Source organism: Mastigoproctus giganteus, chromosome 4 (genome assembly GCF_048544385.1).
Source record: "Mastigoproctus giganteus isolate SK-2022 chromosome 4, ASM4854438v1, whole genome shotgun sequence".
NCBI lineage: Eukaryota > Metazoa > Arthropoda > Arachnida > Uropygi > Thelyphonidae > Mastigoproctus > Mastigoproctus giganteus.
This window is the reverse complement of record NC_143578.1, coordinates 141,668,283-141,682,242: the sequence shown is the minus strand read 5'-3', so window position 1 is coordinate 141,682,242 and position 13,960 is coordinate 141,668,283. Positions and strand designations below refer to the sequence as shown.

General features: G+C 36.9%; 1 protein-coding gene across 3 annotated transcripts in view; it reads left to right on the top strand.

Annotated features, from left to right (window-relative positions):
• The window catches only part of Dbct (Dihydrolipoamide branched chain transacylase E2), a 561,035-nt gene that overhangs the window by 311,903 nt on the left and 235,172 nt on the right, over window positions 1-13,960 (top strand). For all 3 annotated transcript variants that reach the window (XM_090372955.1, XM_090372954.1, XM_090372953.1), the window contains exon 6: window positions 12,676-12,772. In XM_090372955.1, the coding sequence (XP_090229081.1) occupies window positions 12,676-12,772 (97 nt within the window). The remainder of the gene's footprint in view (window positions 1-12,675; window positions 12,773-13,960) is intronic.

Below are 13,960 nucleotides of genomic sequence, written 5' to 3'. Positions count from 1 at the left end.
TTCGTCTTCTCAACCTCCAACCCAAGCACGGTACTAAGTACTATAGGTTATAATACCTCTCGTGTTTGGGGTTCTCATAAAAAAAAAAAAAAAAAAAATCTAGGCAATTTTTTTTCTTCTAGACCAACGTCAAAAGGAGAATATGCACTGCTTCTTCCTTTATTTCTGCTACCTTTGACTCATTTGCTGTTGATCCTCTGATACCTTCTGCTCCAAAACTATTACCGTATTTCAGGATCCCTTACTTGCAAGTGGTTCGACAGTTACTTTGCGATTGCGCATTTATCTTCTCTAACCAATCCACACACTGTATTTGGAATATTAGCTTAGGCCTGCCCCAAGCAAGAGTCCTCTTGGCCTTGCTCTTTTCCTTCAAGTGAACTGAACCTGATCTTCAGATTTTATGCTGATAACATTTTCTATATTTTTCAGGCCCTTCTGGCAATGTTGGTGTTTTAAATTCTTTTTGCTCAACAACTGAGTGATAACTTCCTGGATTACATTGAACTTTTTGGTTTCCATATCAATCACTTGAAGACCAAGTATCTACCATTTGCTCTTTTGATAGACTCCTCTTTCCTAAACAATACAATCTAAATTAATTTCACTATACTCTAAATTACATTTTTAGAAGTATATCCAGATTCCAAACTTCTTTTCTGAGTCCATTGCACAAAGTTATAACCTATCAATTCAACAACATTTTAGTTTATGAAGTGCGACTCACTTGGATGAATATAGTTGTCAAACTTAGACATCCTACCATGTAATCTTGACATCAACTGTACCAAGAATTGAATACTGTTGGTATGAGAGAAGAAAGAAGAAAGTTGAAAGAAGATATTTATTGACATTAGACTTGAACTTTTGTACACTACAATTTTCAGGAAATACATATGAAGGAAGGTTGTTACAGAAAACGTCAGTTGAATGAATAAACGAGGAAGACGAAAAGTTGGTTCTGTGAGTTTGAAGTTGGACAGTAAATGGATGTTGGCAGCATGTGTTCAGACTGTTTTGAAAGAGAGTGGGAATTATAGAAGCCAATTCAGAAGAACAATGCCCATGGAAGTATCTGTAGAAAAGGCATGCAGCAGAAACAGTACATCTATGAGACAGAGAGTGGAGAGACTCTGTTAGAGATGAGCCATTAATTAACTTAACTGCCCTCTTCTGAATGGAATCTATAAACCTGAGAGAGGTTTTGGTGGCACTGCCCCAGATTTTTGGAACAACATTCCATGATAGGGCAGATTTGCGATTTGTACAGAGTGAACAGCTGTTTGGAAGAAAAGCAACACTAAGAGCGAAAGAGAAAACCCAGTTTTTTAGATACAGAGGAAGCAATATTTGTAATGTGCTTGTGTAAAGAGAGATTAGAAGTCAGGGTAATCCCCAAAAGAGATATATCATCTAGCCTAGAAATCAGAGTGCCCCCAAAGATAAACATAGGAGCAGAAGAATCCTTTTTGTGAGATATAAGACAAGACTGAGTTTTAGAAGGATTGAATTCAACTAAGTTGTCTTTTCCCTATTGGATAATTACCTGGAGATCAGCATTTAAGGCATTGGTAGCAGATATTCAAGAAGTTGAAGCTGATTGAGCAGGATGAGGTTTCTCAAACTGGAAAGTGGAATGCAATGTGCAAATCAGCAAAACTATGGATAGGATTTCTGGTCAGTGGAAGATGGTCTTTAAAATACACAAAGAAAAGAGTGTGAAAAAGAACTGAATCTTGGAGGATACCAGCATTAGTGGAGACGTTAGAGGGCAGAGAGCCATATGCCATTACCCTCACTGAGCAGTCAGAGAGAGAAAACTGGATAACCAATTGCAAAAAAACAGTTGGCAAATGATAAGATGGAAGATTGTTTAGAAGACCTTTATGCCAAACACGATCGAAAGCCTTTGAGATGTCAAGAGCAACTGCTTGTGTTTCACCAAACTTTTCCATTGAATTTGTCCATAAGTGGGGAACCATACTGGCAATCGTTGATCATATGGAAGGTTTCTAGATAGTTTAAGAGTTGGCGGATAATTGATTTCTCCATTACTTTAGAAAGAATAGAAGTAATTGCAATGAAACAATAATTGGATGGGAGGGATTTTTCACCTTTTTTAGGAACTGGCTGGATATCTGCAAATTTCCAAGCAGAAGGAAAACCACCTTTGGAATAATAAAGTGAAAAAAGGCAGCAAAGAACAGGAGTAAGTTCAGGAACACAGGTTTTGAGAACAAGCGGAGAATCACTGTTAGGACCTGGAGCTTTCTTAGCATCAAGATTCATCAAACTCCTTCCGACATACTTTTTATAGAAGACCACAGGAAGCATTGAATGGAGCATGTTGGGAATGGTGGGAGGTGTTTTTACCAAGATCATTAATACATGAGTTGGAAGAAAAATGGGATGCTAGCACGTCAGCTTTATCCTCGACTAAAGTGACAATAGAACCATCTGGTTTTGATAGAGGTGGGAGCAGAGATAGACAAAATTTGCGGCCAATAGCTTTGGCAAGAGACCAAAATGCTTGACTACCATTAGTGCAAGAAGCAAGTTTTCTACTCTTAGCTTGTTCAACATATAGTTTGGATTGATTGACTGCTTTACAATTTCTACGAACTTTGGTGTAGGCAGAAAATGAAACTGAAGAATTGGACACAAGTGAATTACGATATGAAACATTCTTCTCTTGAACAGAGGGGCTGCATTCCTCCATGTGGTGTGGGCACCGCACCTCGACCCCTGCTTACATTGGTTTACACCTGGGTGATCACCCACAGTGTGCTTGTGCATGAGGGTTATATCCAGCATTACTAACAGTCCCACCATTATTAAGATGCAAGCAGAGAATTTGACTGTCTCAGACTATCTGGATTTCACCGAAATTGAGTCCACTTGATTTGAGCATCACCCGAACATCAGTTCCATCAGCATTTTAGACTCCCAGATAGCAAGCACAGCTAACATATCTGAGAGAATGTCTGTTACAACATCAAGGACATAATGTACAAAAAAGTATTTTAGATTCACTCACATCAAACTTTTTTAACTTTTATAAACTTCTTATCTCCATTTTGTTAAGCTTGTTACATTTTTATTTTATTCATTTTGTTAAAGCAAATTACACTTACCTATTTCATATGATATTATTATCACTTAATTATTATTATTATTATTAGCTATATGGTGCAAGGAAGCCCAAGGCTTATGCTGCACCAGCCAAAAAAAAAAAAATTCCCGAGTTACCCAGAGAGAGAGATAGAGAGAGAGAGAGAGAAGTAGAAGGAAGAATGATGATATCCAGCTCAGGATCCTGGGTGTGCCAAGCCCATACTCATCAATGTGGCCCCCAGTGGTTTATGTAATCCCATCTAGCTTTTTTAATGGAGTATTGCCCTTACTTTTTTGGATATCAATAAATGATTTTATATCTGTATAGTTTCTTAATTCAGCATATTTAATCACACATCTAAATTCCTCGTAAATACAAGTACATGAATAAGATTCAGATCTATAATTGGCATGCACCATTCTATGGCAAACACAATTATTATCAGACACTTCTTCTTCAGTAACATGGCAAGTTTTAGGAGTATAGTAAATGAATTTGATGTGCTGATAAAGACATTCAAGGGGGATATTGTTGGAATATCCCCCTTGAATGTCTGGAATATCAGAGACTTGGTGTCACACAGAGATAAATAATGCAGAATTGGAATTTGGAGAGTACAATGTGTAGAGAAAGGATAGAAAGGGAGGATGGGATGATGCTGTTAGTTAAAAAACACACAAAATCTAAGGAAGAACATTCAGTTGACATGGGTGGACAGTGCACTGTTCAACAAGTTTGGTGTGACATAAGTACTGGGAAAGCAAAGTTCAGAATAGTGAGAGTATTGAGAGCTGATGAGTACAACGAAAAACTGTAGAGAGAAATAAGAGTGGGCCAGTAAATCAGATTGTTTTATATTGGGGAATTTTAACTTCCCAGATATTGATTGGAATTAGTGGGTGGGTCACTCACATGCTAGGAAGACTTTTATGGATTTATTGGATGATTATTTTCTACAGCAGCATGTTCGAGAGGCAGACAGAGGGAGTAATACCCTTGATGTGATTATCAGCAGTGATTATTCATGCATTAAGAATCTGTAGATAAAGGAACCACTAGGTGGCAGTGACCACAGTGTACTGATGTGGGCTTTACTCAAAGATGTTACTACCGTCAAGGGTAAAGGGAAGGGTATTTGCTTCAGTAAAGGAGAATATAGTGGTCTTTGAAATTTTTTAAACTCTATCCAGTGGGACCAACTGATGATGTTACCAACAGCAAATTCCAAATGGGAAGCATTCAAGGAATTAATCTTGAAAGCTAGTAGGCTTTTCATACCAACTAAGAAATACTCTTCAAGGTTTTAGGCAGTGGTGGGATTCAAATAATTTAACAACTGGTTCGCTGCCCTAATGACCGTTCTAAGTATAAAAAAAACTATATACCGAAAGGTAGTTTATTATTTCATGCAGTTAATACTTAAATAAGAACAATAAAAGAGGTCCAAAACTAGATTATGTTATAAGAAAGAGTTTTAAAATATTAAATAATACCTGACAAAAAACCAAAACTGTTATTTATGATATTTCCATATTGCTTCTTGATTGGCGTCCTCGCTTGCAATTTTCTTTGCTTTTATCCGAGCATCATTGGCTGAGTGATTTATCCTTAACCACTGTAGGAGTAGGATCCCATTCCTTTAGAGGTAGGCGGATTAGACTAATAGTCATTGTGTTTGATATATTAGAAACAGTTAAGCGACTTCTCTTCTCTGACCATATTATGTTCATCTTTGAAAAACCTCTTTCTGCTTCTGCTGAACTTACAACAATTGTTCTGACAATATTTTTAGCTCTTTGAACACTTTCAAGAATTGCATAATTCTGGGAATTTTTTAAAACGTTTTCCAAGAAATCTCGATAATCATTAATATCAATTTGGTAATTAAAAATGTCATTAAATACGAGCAATTGTTCTTCAGCTGCTTTCCATGGAACTAGTACTTCTTCAATATTCCAGTAATCTGGCTCCAAAAAATTGAGAAATTGTAATTTATTCCTATCTTGAAATTGGCTACAACTTGCTTTTAAATGTTCACAATCCATTAGTCTTTTTTTTCAAATTCGTTACGATGTTTTCTAAAAGTCTTTCTCGAGGAAGCCCGAAACAAATCGATGATTTTCTACAAATTTTATATTTTTGAAGGTTTCTGAAGTAATTAATTCATCAACTTTTTTTTCGTATGGACCCTTTTCCTTTCCAAGCATTTGAAATGCTTTAATAGATCTTATCACGAGTTTTTCAGCCTTTATTATGTCTATATTTCTTGCTTGCAGTGCATTTGAAAGAAGAGAAATTTCGTTTAAAATATCAATCATCAATGCCAAATCAGTTATAAAATATATATTTTCAAGATGGGCAGCCATACCTAAGTACTTTTTATTTGAATAAAAATAGTGATGTAGCGCTGGATAAGCGCCACACAGCTAGGGTTTACCTTAAACTACAGGCAACCCATCTTGGTCCCAAAACTCTACCAATCTTTATAATTTCAATTCCAAGTTGTTCGGATATTCTGGAAAGTTCAATTTGGTTCTTATTGGATTGATGAAAAATAGTATATATCTTATCAATAAATATTTTAAAATGATTTACTTGCTTTGTTTCCTTTATCGAATCATCTAAAACAAAATGGAGGCGATGATTTAAACAGTGCCATATTATTATGTTTGGAAACTCTTTTGCAATCCTAGTGCTCACTCCAGATTTTCTCCCAAGCATAACGCTGGCACCATCGGAGCAAAATCCTATTAAATTTTTTTGTAGGTAGTTCTTAGTAAGCCCAACATTATTTAAACTTTTCATAACTGAAGAACATATTGTCTCTGCATCTTGTTTTTCCAATTCAACTAGTTCAACGAAAATTGTTGGTGATGTAACTGAATCCAAGACCAATTCTAATACAACAAATTCTGATTTTAGTTTCTTATTGAAAAAAATCTGTCAAACTCTGTTGCCTTTTCATCCTTTTAAGGGCTACTGCAAAAAATTTTAATAATGTTTTATTTTAATATATTATAGAGCAGGAGCGGATATGTGCCAATATATTTGAATATTTTTACTGGTTCTGTCCACGTGTGGTCATATCTAAACTTTTATAAACAAAGCACTATGCTTATACCATTGATAAACATCAGTCAGAACATACATTTTCTTCATTTTATCGATACTAAACGAAAATTTCTTGCTGAATTAATAAATGGCATAGAATACCAGGCATCCACCTTAGAGAGAACCCTAATCACAAGTGCCATTTTAACAACCGGTTCGCCGAACTCAACAAAAAATTAGGTATCGGTTCTGCCGAACCGGTGCGAACCGGCTGAATCCCACCACTGGTTTTAGGCCTTATTTATATGTTTTATATCAAAATGGATGTCAGATGAATTATTGAGTCTCATGGCAGAGAAAAAAAATGCATGGGATATATATAAATTATGAGGAGACACAGATGCCTATGGTAGATAGGATAGTTTGTAATCAAGTCATAAAGGACATTATAAGAATGCTTTGGCAAAGGATATAAAGAAAAACAGTAAATACTTCTTTATGTAAATTCTAGAAGAAAGGGGATGAATCAGATTGCTTCACTTGATATTGATGGTTCGATTGTTCACGATTCTGCTTAGGTACCTGACAAACTGAATGAGTATTTTATTTGCATCTACATTCACACCTGAGGAATTCTGGTGGGCAGTGGAGGCGAGAAGATTATCCAGCTCTAACAGGGTTGTTTAATAACTGAGAACAAATGAAAAAGAAATTGCTCTTGTTAACAATAAGGAAGGCACCTGGGGTGGAAGGGATCTGTTCAGTTATACTAGAGGAAGGAGCCAAGACTCAGGGGATTTCCCCACAGACTGGAGATGTGCAAATGTATCCCCATTTTACAAGGGGAGGATTGAAAGATGACACAAGTAATTACAGACCTGTTAGTTTAACTTCTGTTCCTGGGTTAAATAATGGAGTCACTGGTTAAAGAAGCACTGCAGGATTTTGACAAGACTGCAGTTGTAGTTCAGACATAGCATGAGTTTGTTAAAGGTTTTGTCTGACCAATTTGATTAGATACTATGATATGGCCATAAAGGAACTGGATACAAAAAATAATTTTGATATCATATACTTGGATTTTAGGAAAACTTTTGATATTCTTGCACATGGAAGACTACTGTACAAGTTGGAGCAGTGTGGCATTGAGGGCAAGTTGCTACAATGGATAAAACGATGGTTGAGTGAGAGGAGACAGAGAGTGATAATCAATGGACACTGCTCTTCATGGACTAATGTTATTAGTGTAGTTCCCCAGGAGTCCGTTTGGACCCATTGTTGTTTTTTGTATTTATCAGTGATATTAATGACGGCATATCAGGCTTAATGTTCAAGTTTGCAAACAATACGAAGGTTGCAAGTTTGCAAACAATCACATTAAGAATGGTACAATATTGCTGCAGAATCTAGGAAAGTTGAGCAGATATACCGAGAAGTGGCAACTGAATTTAACATTGACAAACCCAAAATATTGCATGTGGGTATCAGTAACCCCAGAGTAACATACCAACTGTGCAGTACTACACTCAGAGTAGTACCATGGAGAATGCAAAAGACCTGGGGCTAATTGTGCAGTCAGGTATGAAGTTTTCTGAGCAATGCAGAAAGGCTGCAAGAGTAGCTCATGGGGTCTTGTCAGTGATATATAGGAATTTTTCTAGAAGAGATATGGTGGTTATTATCCCCTTGTATAAGGCAATGGTCAGGCCACACCTTGAGTACTGCATATAAGTCTGGCGGCCTCATTTTAGGGAAACTGTTCCGCTACTAGTACAAGTACAGAGAAGTGGACCAAGATTAATGAGTAGAATGAAGGGTTGCTGCTACCAAGATAGGCTTAAGTTCAGTTCTGTAAATTGCAGTGTCTAGAGAACGCAAGGTGATCTGATTGAGGTGTATAAGGCCTTGAATCTCTTGCTCAGATTCAGCACCTGAGGGGACAAATTCAAATTGAAGAAAGACATTTGTAGAATAGATCTGGGGAAATTTGCCTTTAGCCAGCGGGTCAATGATGACTGGAATAAACGTCCCTCTGTTGTTGTGGAAGTTGGCAGCTTAAATAAATTCAAGGCTAAACTAGACAAACTTTTGGAGTGAAAGAATGGATGGATGAAATGGGACAGATTTTTTTTGGCTGATGCTAATTGAGCGTGCTTTCTTGCATCATATATGCCTCTACTAATGCTAATGTTTTTAGTTACATGCTAATAGCTCTATAGGTTGCATGTGTCTGTATATAATATTAGTGTTTTACTGGTATTAGTTACAGATACATTATGGGTGCCAAGTTTCTATTAATTTTATTTTTGTATAATATAATTAATATAAATTTTGATAGTTATATAAATAATGTTGAAATCTTCAAGTATGGGCTTGCCAAACCCAGCGTCCTGAGCTGGATATAATCATTCTTCTCTTTCTTGCTTTTTCCCCTTCTATTTTTGACACACACACACACACACACACACACACACACACACACACACACACACACACACACACACACACACACACACACACACACTCTCTCTCTCCTCTCTCTCTCTCTCTCTCTCTCTCTCTCTCTCTCTGTAATGCGGAAATTTTATTTTTGGCTGGTGTAGCATAAGCCTCAGTAGCATAATAAATTTTAATGTATCCTCTATAAGGAGCTTAAAAACCAGGTTACGAAATTTATAGTTCTTATATATTTTACCTGTATCTTTTACCTTTTATATTTCATACAAAATAAAACATACTTTATTTAGCATTAATTGAGGAACATGATGCAAGTTGAGGCATATGATGCAAGAAAGCAAGTTTGAACAGTATCAGCAAAAAAAAAAAAAAAAACCCTTCCCATTTGACCCATCCAGTCACCCCAAATGTTTGTCTACTTCAGCCTTAAATTTATTTAAGCTATCAACTTCCACAACAATAGATGGAAGTCTGTTTCAGCAATCAACTACCCATTGGTTACAGGCAAACTTCCGCACATCTATTCTACAACTGTCTTTCCTCAATTTGAATCTATACCCCCTCAGGTTCTTAGTCTGAGCAAGTGGAAGTATCCTGTCTGCATTGAGTCTGCTCAAACCATTCAAGGCCTTATACACCTCAATCAGATCACCTCACAGGTGCCTAGTCTCCAGATGCCACAACTTGCAGAACTTAACCCTTTCTTAATAAGTGCACCCCTTTGTTCCTCTCACCAATCTTGTTGCCCTTCTCTGTACTCATTCCAGCAACTCTACATCCTTCCTAAAATGAGGCCTCCAGACCTGTATACAGTACTCAAGGTGGCCTGATCATTGCCTTATGCAAAGGGATAATCACATCCTTATCTCTGCTAGCAAAATTCCTATATATCATTGACAAAACTTCTTGATCTGCTCTGGCAGGGCTCCTGCACTACTCAGAGGACTTCATATCTGACTGCAAAATTACCCTCAGGTCTTTTTCATTCTCCACCTCCCTGAGTGAAGTACCACAGAGTTGGTAAGTTTCTCTTGGGTTACATATTATCCATATGCGGTACTTTGCATTTGACAGTGTTAAACTTTAGTTGCCACTTCTCAGCCCATCTGCCTAACCTTTCTAGATCCTGTTGCAGTAGCATACTGTCTTTAGTGTCGTTAACAACCCTGCCAACCTTTGTATCGTTTGCAGACTTGGACATTAAGCCTGATATATCTTCATTGATATCATTGATAAATACACAAAGCAAGGGTCCAGCATAGAACCCTGCCGGACTCTGCTAATGACATTAGTGCACGTTGAGAAATGTCCATTTATTACCACTCTCTGCCAACTCCCACTCAACCATCCCTTTATCCATTACAGTAACTTACCTTTAATGCCATACCGCTCCAATTTGTACGGTAGTTTTCTATGTGCAACAGTATCAAAAGCTTTCTTGAAATCCAAGTATATGATATAGAAATTATTTTTTGCCTCCAGTTCCTTTGTGACCACATCGTAGTAACCAATCAAATTGGTCAGACAAGACTTCCCCTTAAGAAACCCAAGCTGTGCCTGAATTATTGCTGTTATCTTGTCTAGGTGATCCTGTATCACCTCTATAACCAGTGCCTCCATTGTTTTTCCCAGAACAGAAGTTAAAGTAACAGTTCTATAATTATTTGTGTCACCCTTTGAACCCTCTTTGTGAATTGGGGATACATTTGCACATCTCCAGTACATGGGGAACTCCCCTGACTCTAAGGATGCTCTCATAATTATGGCTAAAGGTTTGCTTACTTCCCTTGCTGCCTCCTTCTTTATAACTGGATAGATTCCATCTGCGCCAGGTGCCTTTTTTTTATGTTTAACTTCAACAATTTCTCCACTTTACTCTTAGTTATCACAAAATCATTTAGCTCCCTGTTAGAGTTTGATAAAGTTCTGGCATTTCCCTCCTTGAATAATTCCTCGTGTGAATGTAGATGCAAAATACTCGTTCAATTTATCAGCTAATTGAGCAGGATCATCAATAGTCGAACCATCTATATTAAGTGGACCAATCTGATTCATCCCCTTATTTCTAGAGTTTACGTAAGTGAAGAACTGCTTGCTGTTTTTCTTTGCGTCCTCTGCCAAAGATTTCTCTTAATCTGCTTTTGCCTCCCTTAACCTCCTTTGTCACCTGATTACAGACTAGCTTATATCTGTCGTAGGCTTCTGCGTTGCCTGATGATTTATATGCATCCCATGCATTTTTCTTTTGTGCCACGAGCCTCACTAATTCATCCGACATCCATTTAGGCTTGCACATTATTTAATTTTCTGTTTATACTCCGGCACGACACCCAAGTCAGTAGAGTTTACAATAAATCATCAATACAAATATTTATCGTATTTAGTAGTCACGGGATCGAACCCCGGTCCACTCAAGTAACGCGTGCTATGCACTATCGCTGCTGACCACTTGGCTGCGTCAAGCCTATTGGTTGGTATGAGATATCATACCTCTTAGTTGGTATGAAAAGCCTAGTAGCCTCCAAGATTACGTCCCTGAAGACTTTCCATTTAGAATTCCCCATTGGTAACATCATCAGTTGATCTCACTCTATAGAATTTAAAAACTGTCTGAGACCTCTGTAGTCACCTTTACGAAAACAAAAACCCTTCCCTTTGCCCTTGATGGTAGTTACATCTTTAAGAAAATCCCACATCAGTACAATGTGATTACTGTCACCTAGTGGTTCCTTTATCTGCAAATTCTTAATGCATGAATAATCACTGCTGATAATCAGATCAAGGGTATTACTCGCTGTGGTTGCCACCCGAACATGTTGCTGTAGAAAACAATCCTCCAATAAATCCACAAAAGTCTTGCTAGCATGCAATTGATCAACCCCCAAGTTCCAGTCAATATCTGGAAAGTTAAAATCCCCCATTACAAGACATTCTGATTTACTGGCCCATTCTATTTCTCTGCACCACTGTTCATTGTACTCATCAGCATCATTTGGCCTATAACAAACTCCTACTCTCATTTTTCCTTTCCCAGTGTTTGTCACATGAAATTTACTAAACATTGCACTGCCCTCCCGTGTCAACCGGATGCACTTCCATAATTTTTTTGTGTTTCTTAACTAACAGCATATCCCCTCCTCCCTTCTTACCTGTATATCCTTTCTGTACACATTGTATTCCCCAAATTTCTAATTCTGCACTGCTTATATCTATTTGACACCATGTCTCTGATATCCCAACAATATCTGCCTTTGATGTCTTGATCGGCACTTCAAATTCATCAATTTTATTTACTATGCTTCTAGCATTAGTGTACATGCAAGTATAGATGCACTTGTTCTTACTCTTAGTTACCCTAACACAGCCCATGTATTTACTTGTTCCATGATGACACCCAGCAGCTCTTGAAATCCCCAGCAACTTGCACTGTAGGCTGCTGCTCATTACAATAGAAGCAGTGCAAGAATCACTTTCACTTCTTCCTGTGGCCACCTTTAATCTTTTAGTCTGTGAATCCCCCAAAAATATATATAATTTTTTTAGTGGGGAAATTACATTTGAAATAGGAATTTATGTACATGTATTTGTTATATTTGTGCAATTTTTGTCTACATCATATTTGAATCTCCTTTTGTTTGTATATTTATAAGCCTCTCAATATTTAATTGTTTTGTAGTGATATTGGAGGAGTATTGTACAAATGAAATGCATCACTTTAAATTTATATGTATTTGATTTTTTCTGATTAGGGTGTATGTATATCTGTGAGCTGTTTGAAATTGCACTCTGAGAAATAAAATGGTCTAATGTCATAATTGATCTGTGAGATTTTTTTTTTTTTAATTTAAATAGCTGCAAACCTAAAATTAAAATATAAATTTTAATAATTTTAGCAACCACATAAAATATTCTTCAAAATTTAGATGTCTGGAAATGTTCGATTTAATTGATCACACCATGAATGGTATGTTTTGGTTTTCTTGAAATATAAAGCTTCCATTATATAATTAACAATTTACCTTTATGATCCTTTTTTACTTTTTAATTAACAGCTCCATATTGCAGATATTCGGGGAACAGGTAAAGATGGACGAATTCTGAAAGAGGACATATTCAAATTTTTAGAGGCTAAGAAATGGAAACACCAAAGTAAGTAATTATTATTATTTTTCTTTATTGATCTTAAACATTAAGTTGTGGTAAGCAATAGCACTCTGCTAACATTGGATGGGTTAAGGATAGGCTCATGATAATTCTTTGAGGCCAAAATGGGACGATGAATGAGTTGATGCTTTGAACCGAATTCAAAGTTTTCTCTCAACATCCTTATGTTTCTAGCTACATAGATGTTGGTTAATGTCACTCCTACCTTCATGAGCAACAGAAAACTGAACATTACAATGTTGACAAACCACTTTTGTTTTGTAATACCAGTTGTCCAGTTTCATAAATTTGAATTCTTTTTGAAGGTTAAAAGTAAAATTTTTCATTTTCGTCATCTTAAATTTGAGGCTTAAAACTTAAAATTATAAAATAAAAATTTTCAAGTGTGTGCATGTGACAAGCATACAGAACAAATGCCGACTGTGGGCTACCGATCAACTACTGACACTGAACTAATGTTAAAGGCCTATTACAAAAATTGTCTGTCTCTTTCAGTTATGGTGGTAACCACCGGCAGATGAAATTCTCGGAATTCAATCAACGTGCCACTAGGTGTGGACTCAGGGGAGCTTCCCACGGACTGGAGATGTGCAAATGTATCCCCAATTCACAAAGGGGGATCGGAGGGTGACACAAGTAATTACAGACCAGTTAGTTTAACTTCTGTTCCGGGTAAAATAATGGAGTCACTGGTTAAAGATGCATTGCAGGTTCATCTAGACAAGACTGCAGCAATAATTCAGACACAGCATGGGTTTGTTAAGGGAAAGTCTTGTCTGACAAATTTGATAGGATATTATGATGTGGTTGCAAAGGAACTGGAGGCAAAAAATAATTTTGATATCATATATTTGGATTTCAGGAAAGCTTTTGACACTGTTGTGCATGGAAGACTGCTGTTCAAATTGGAGAGATATGACATTAGGTGTAAGTTGCTACAATAGATAAAGGGATGGTTAAGTGGGAGAAGACAGAGGGTGGTAATCAATGGGTGCGGCTCTTCGTGGACTAATGTTATTATTGGAGTCCCACAGGGTTCGGTGTTAGGTCCACTGTTGTTTTGTATATTTATCAATGATATTGATGGAGGTATATCAGGCTTAATGTCAAAGTTTGCAGATGATACAAAGGTTGGCAGGGTTGTTAATGACAGTAATGGCAGTGTGCTACTGC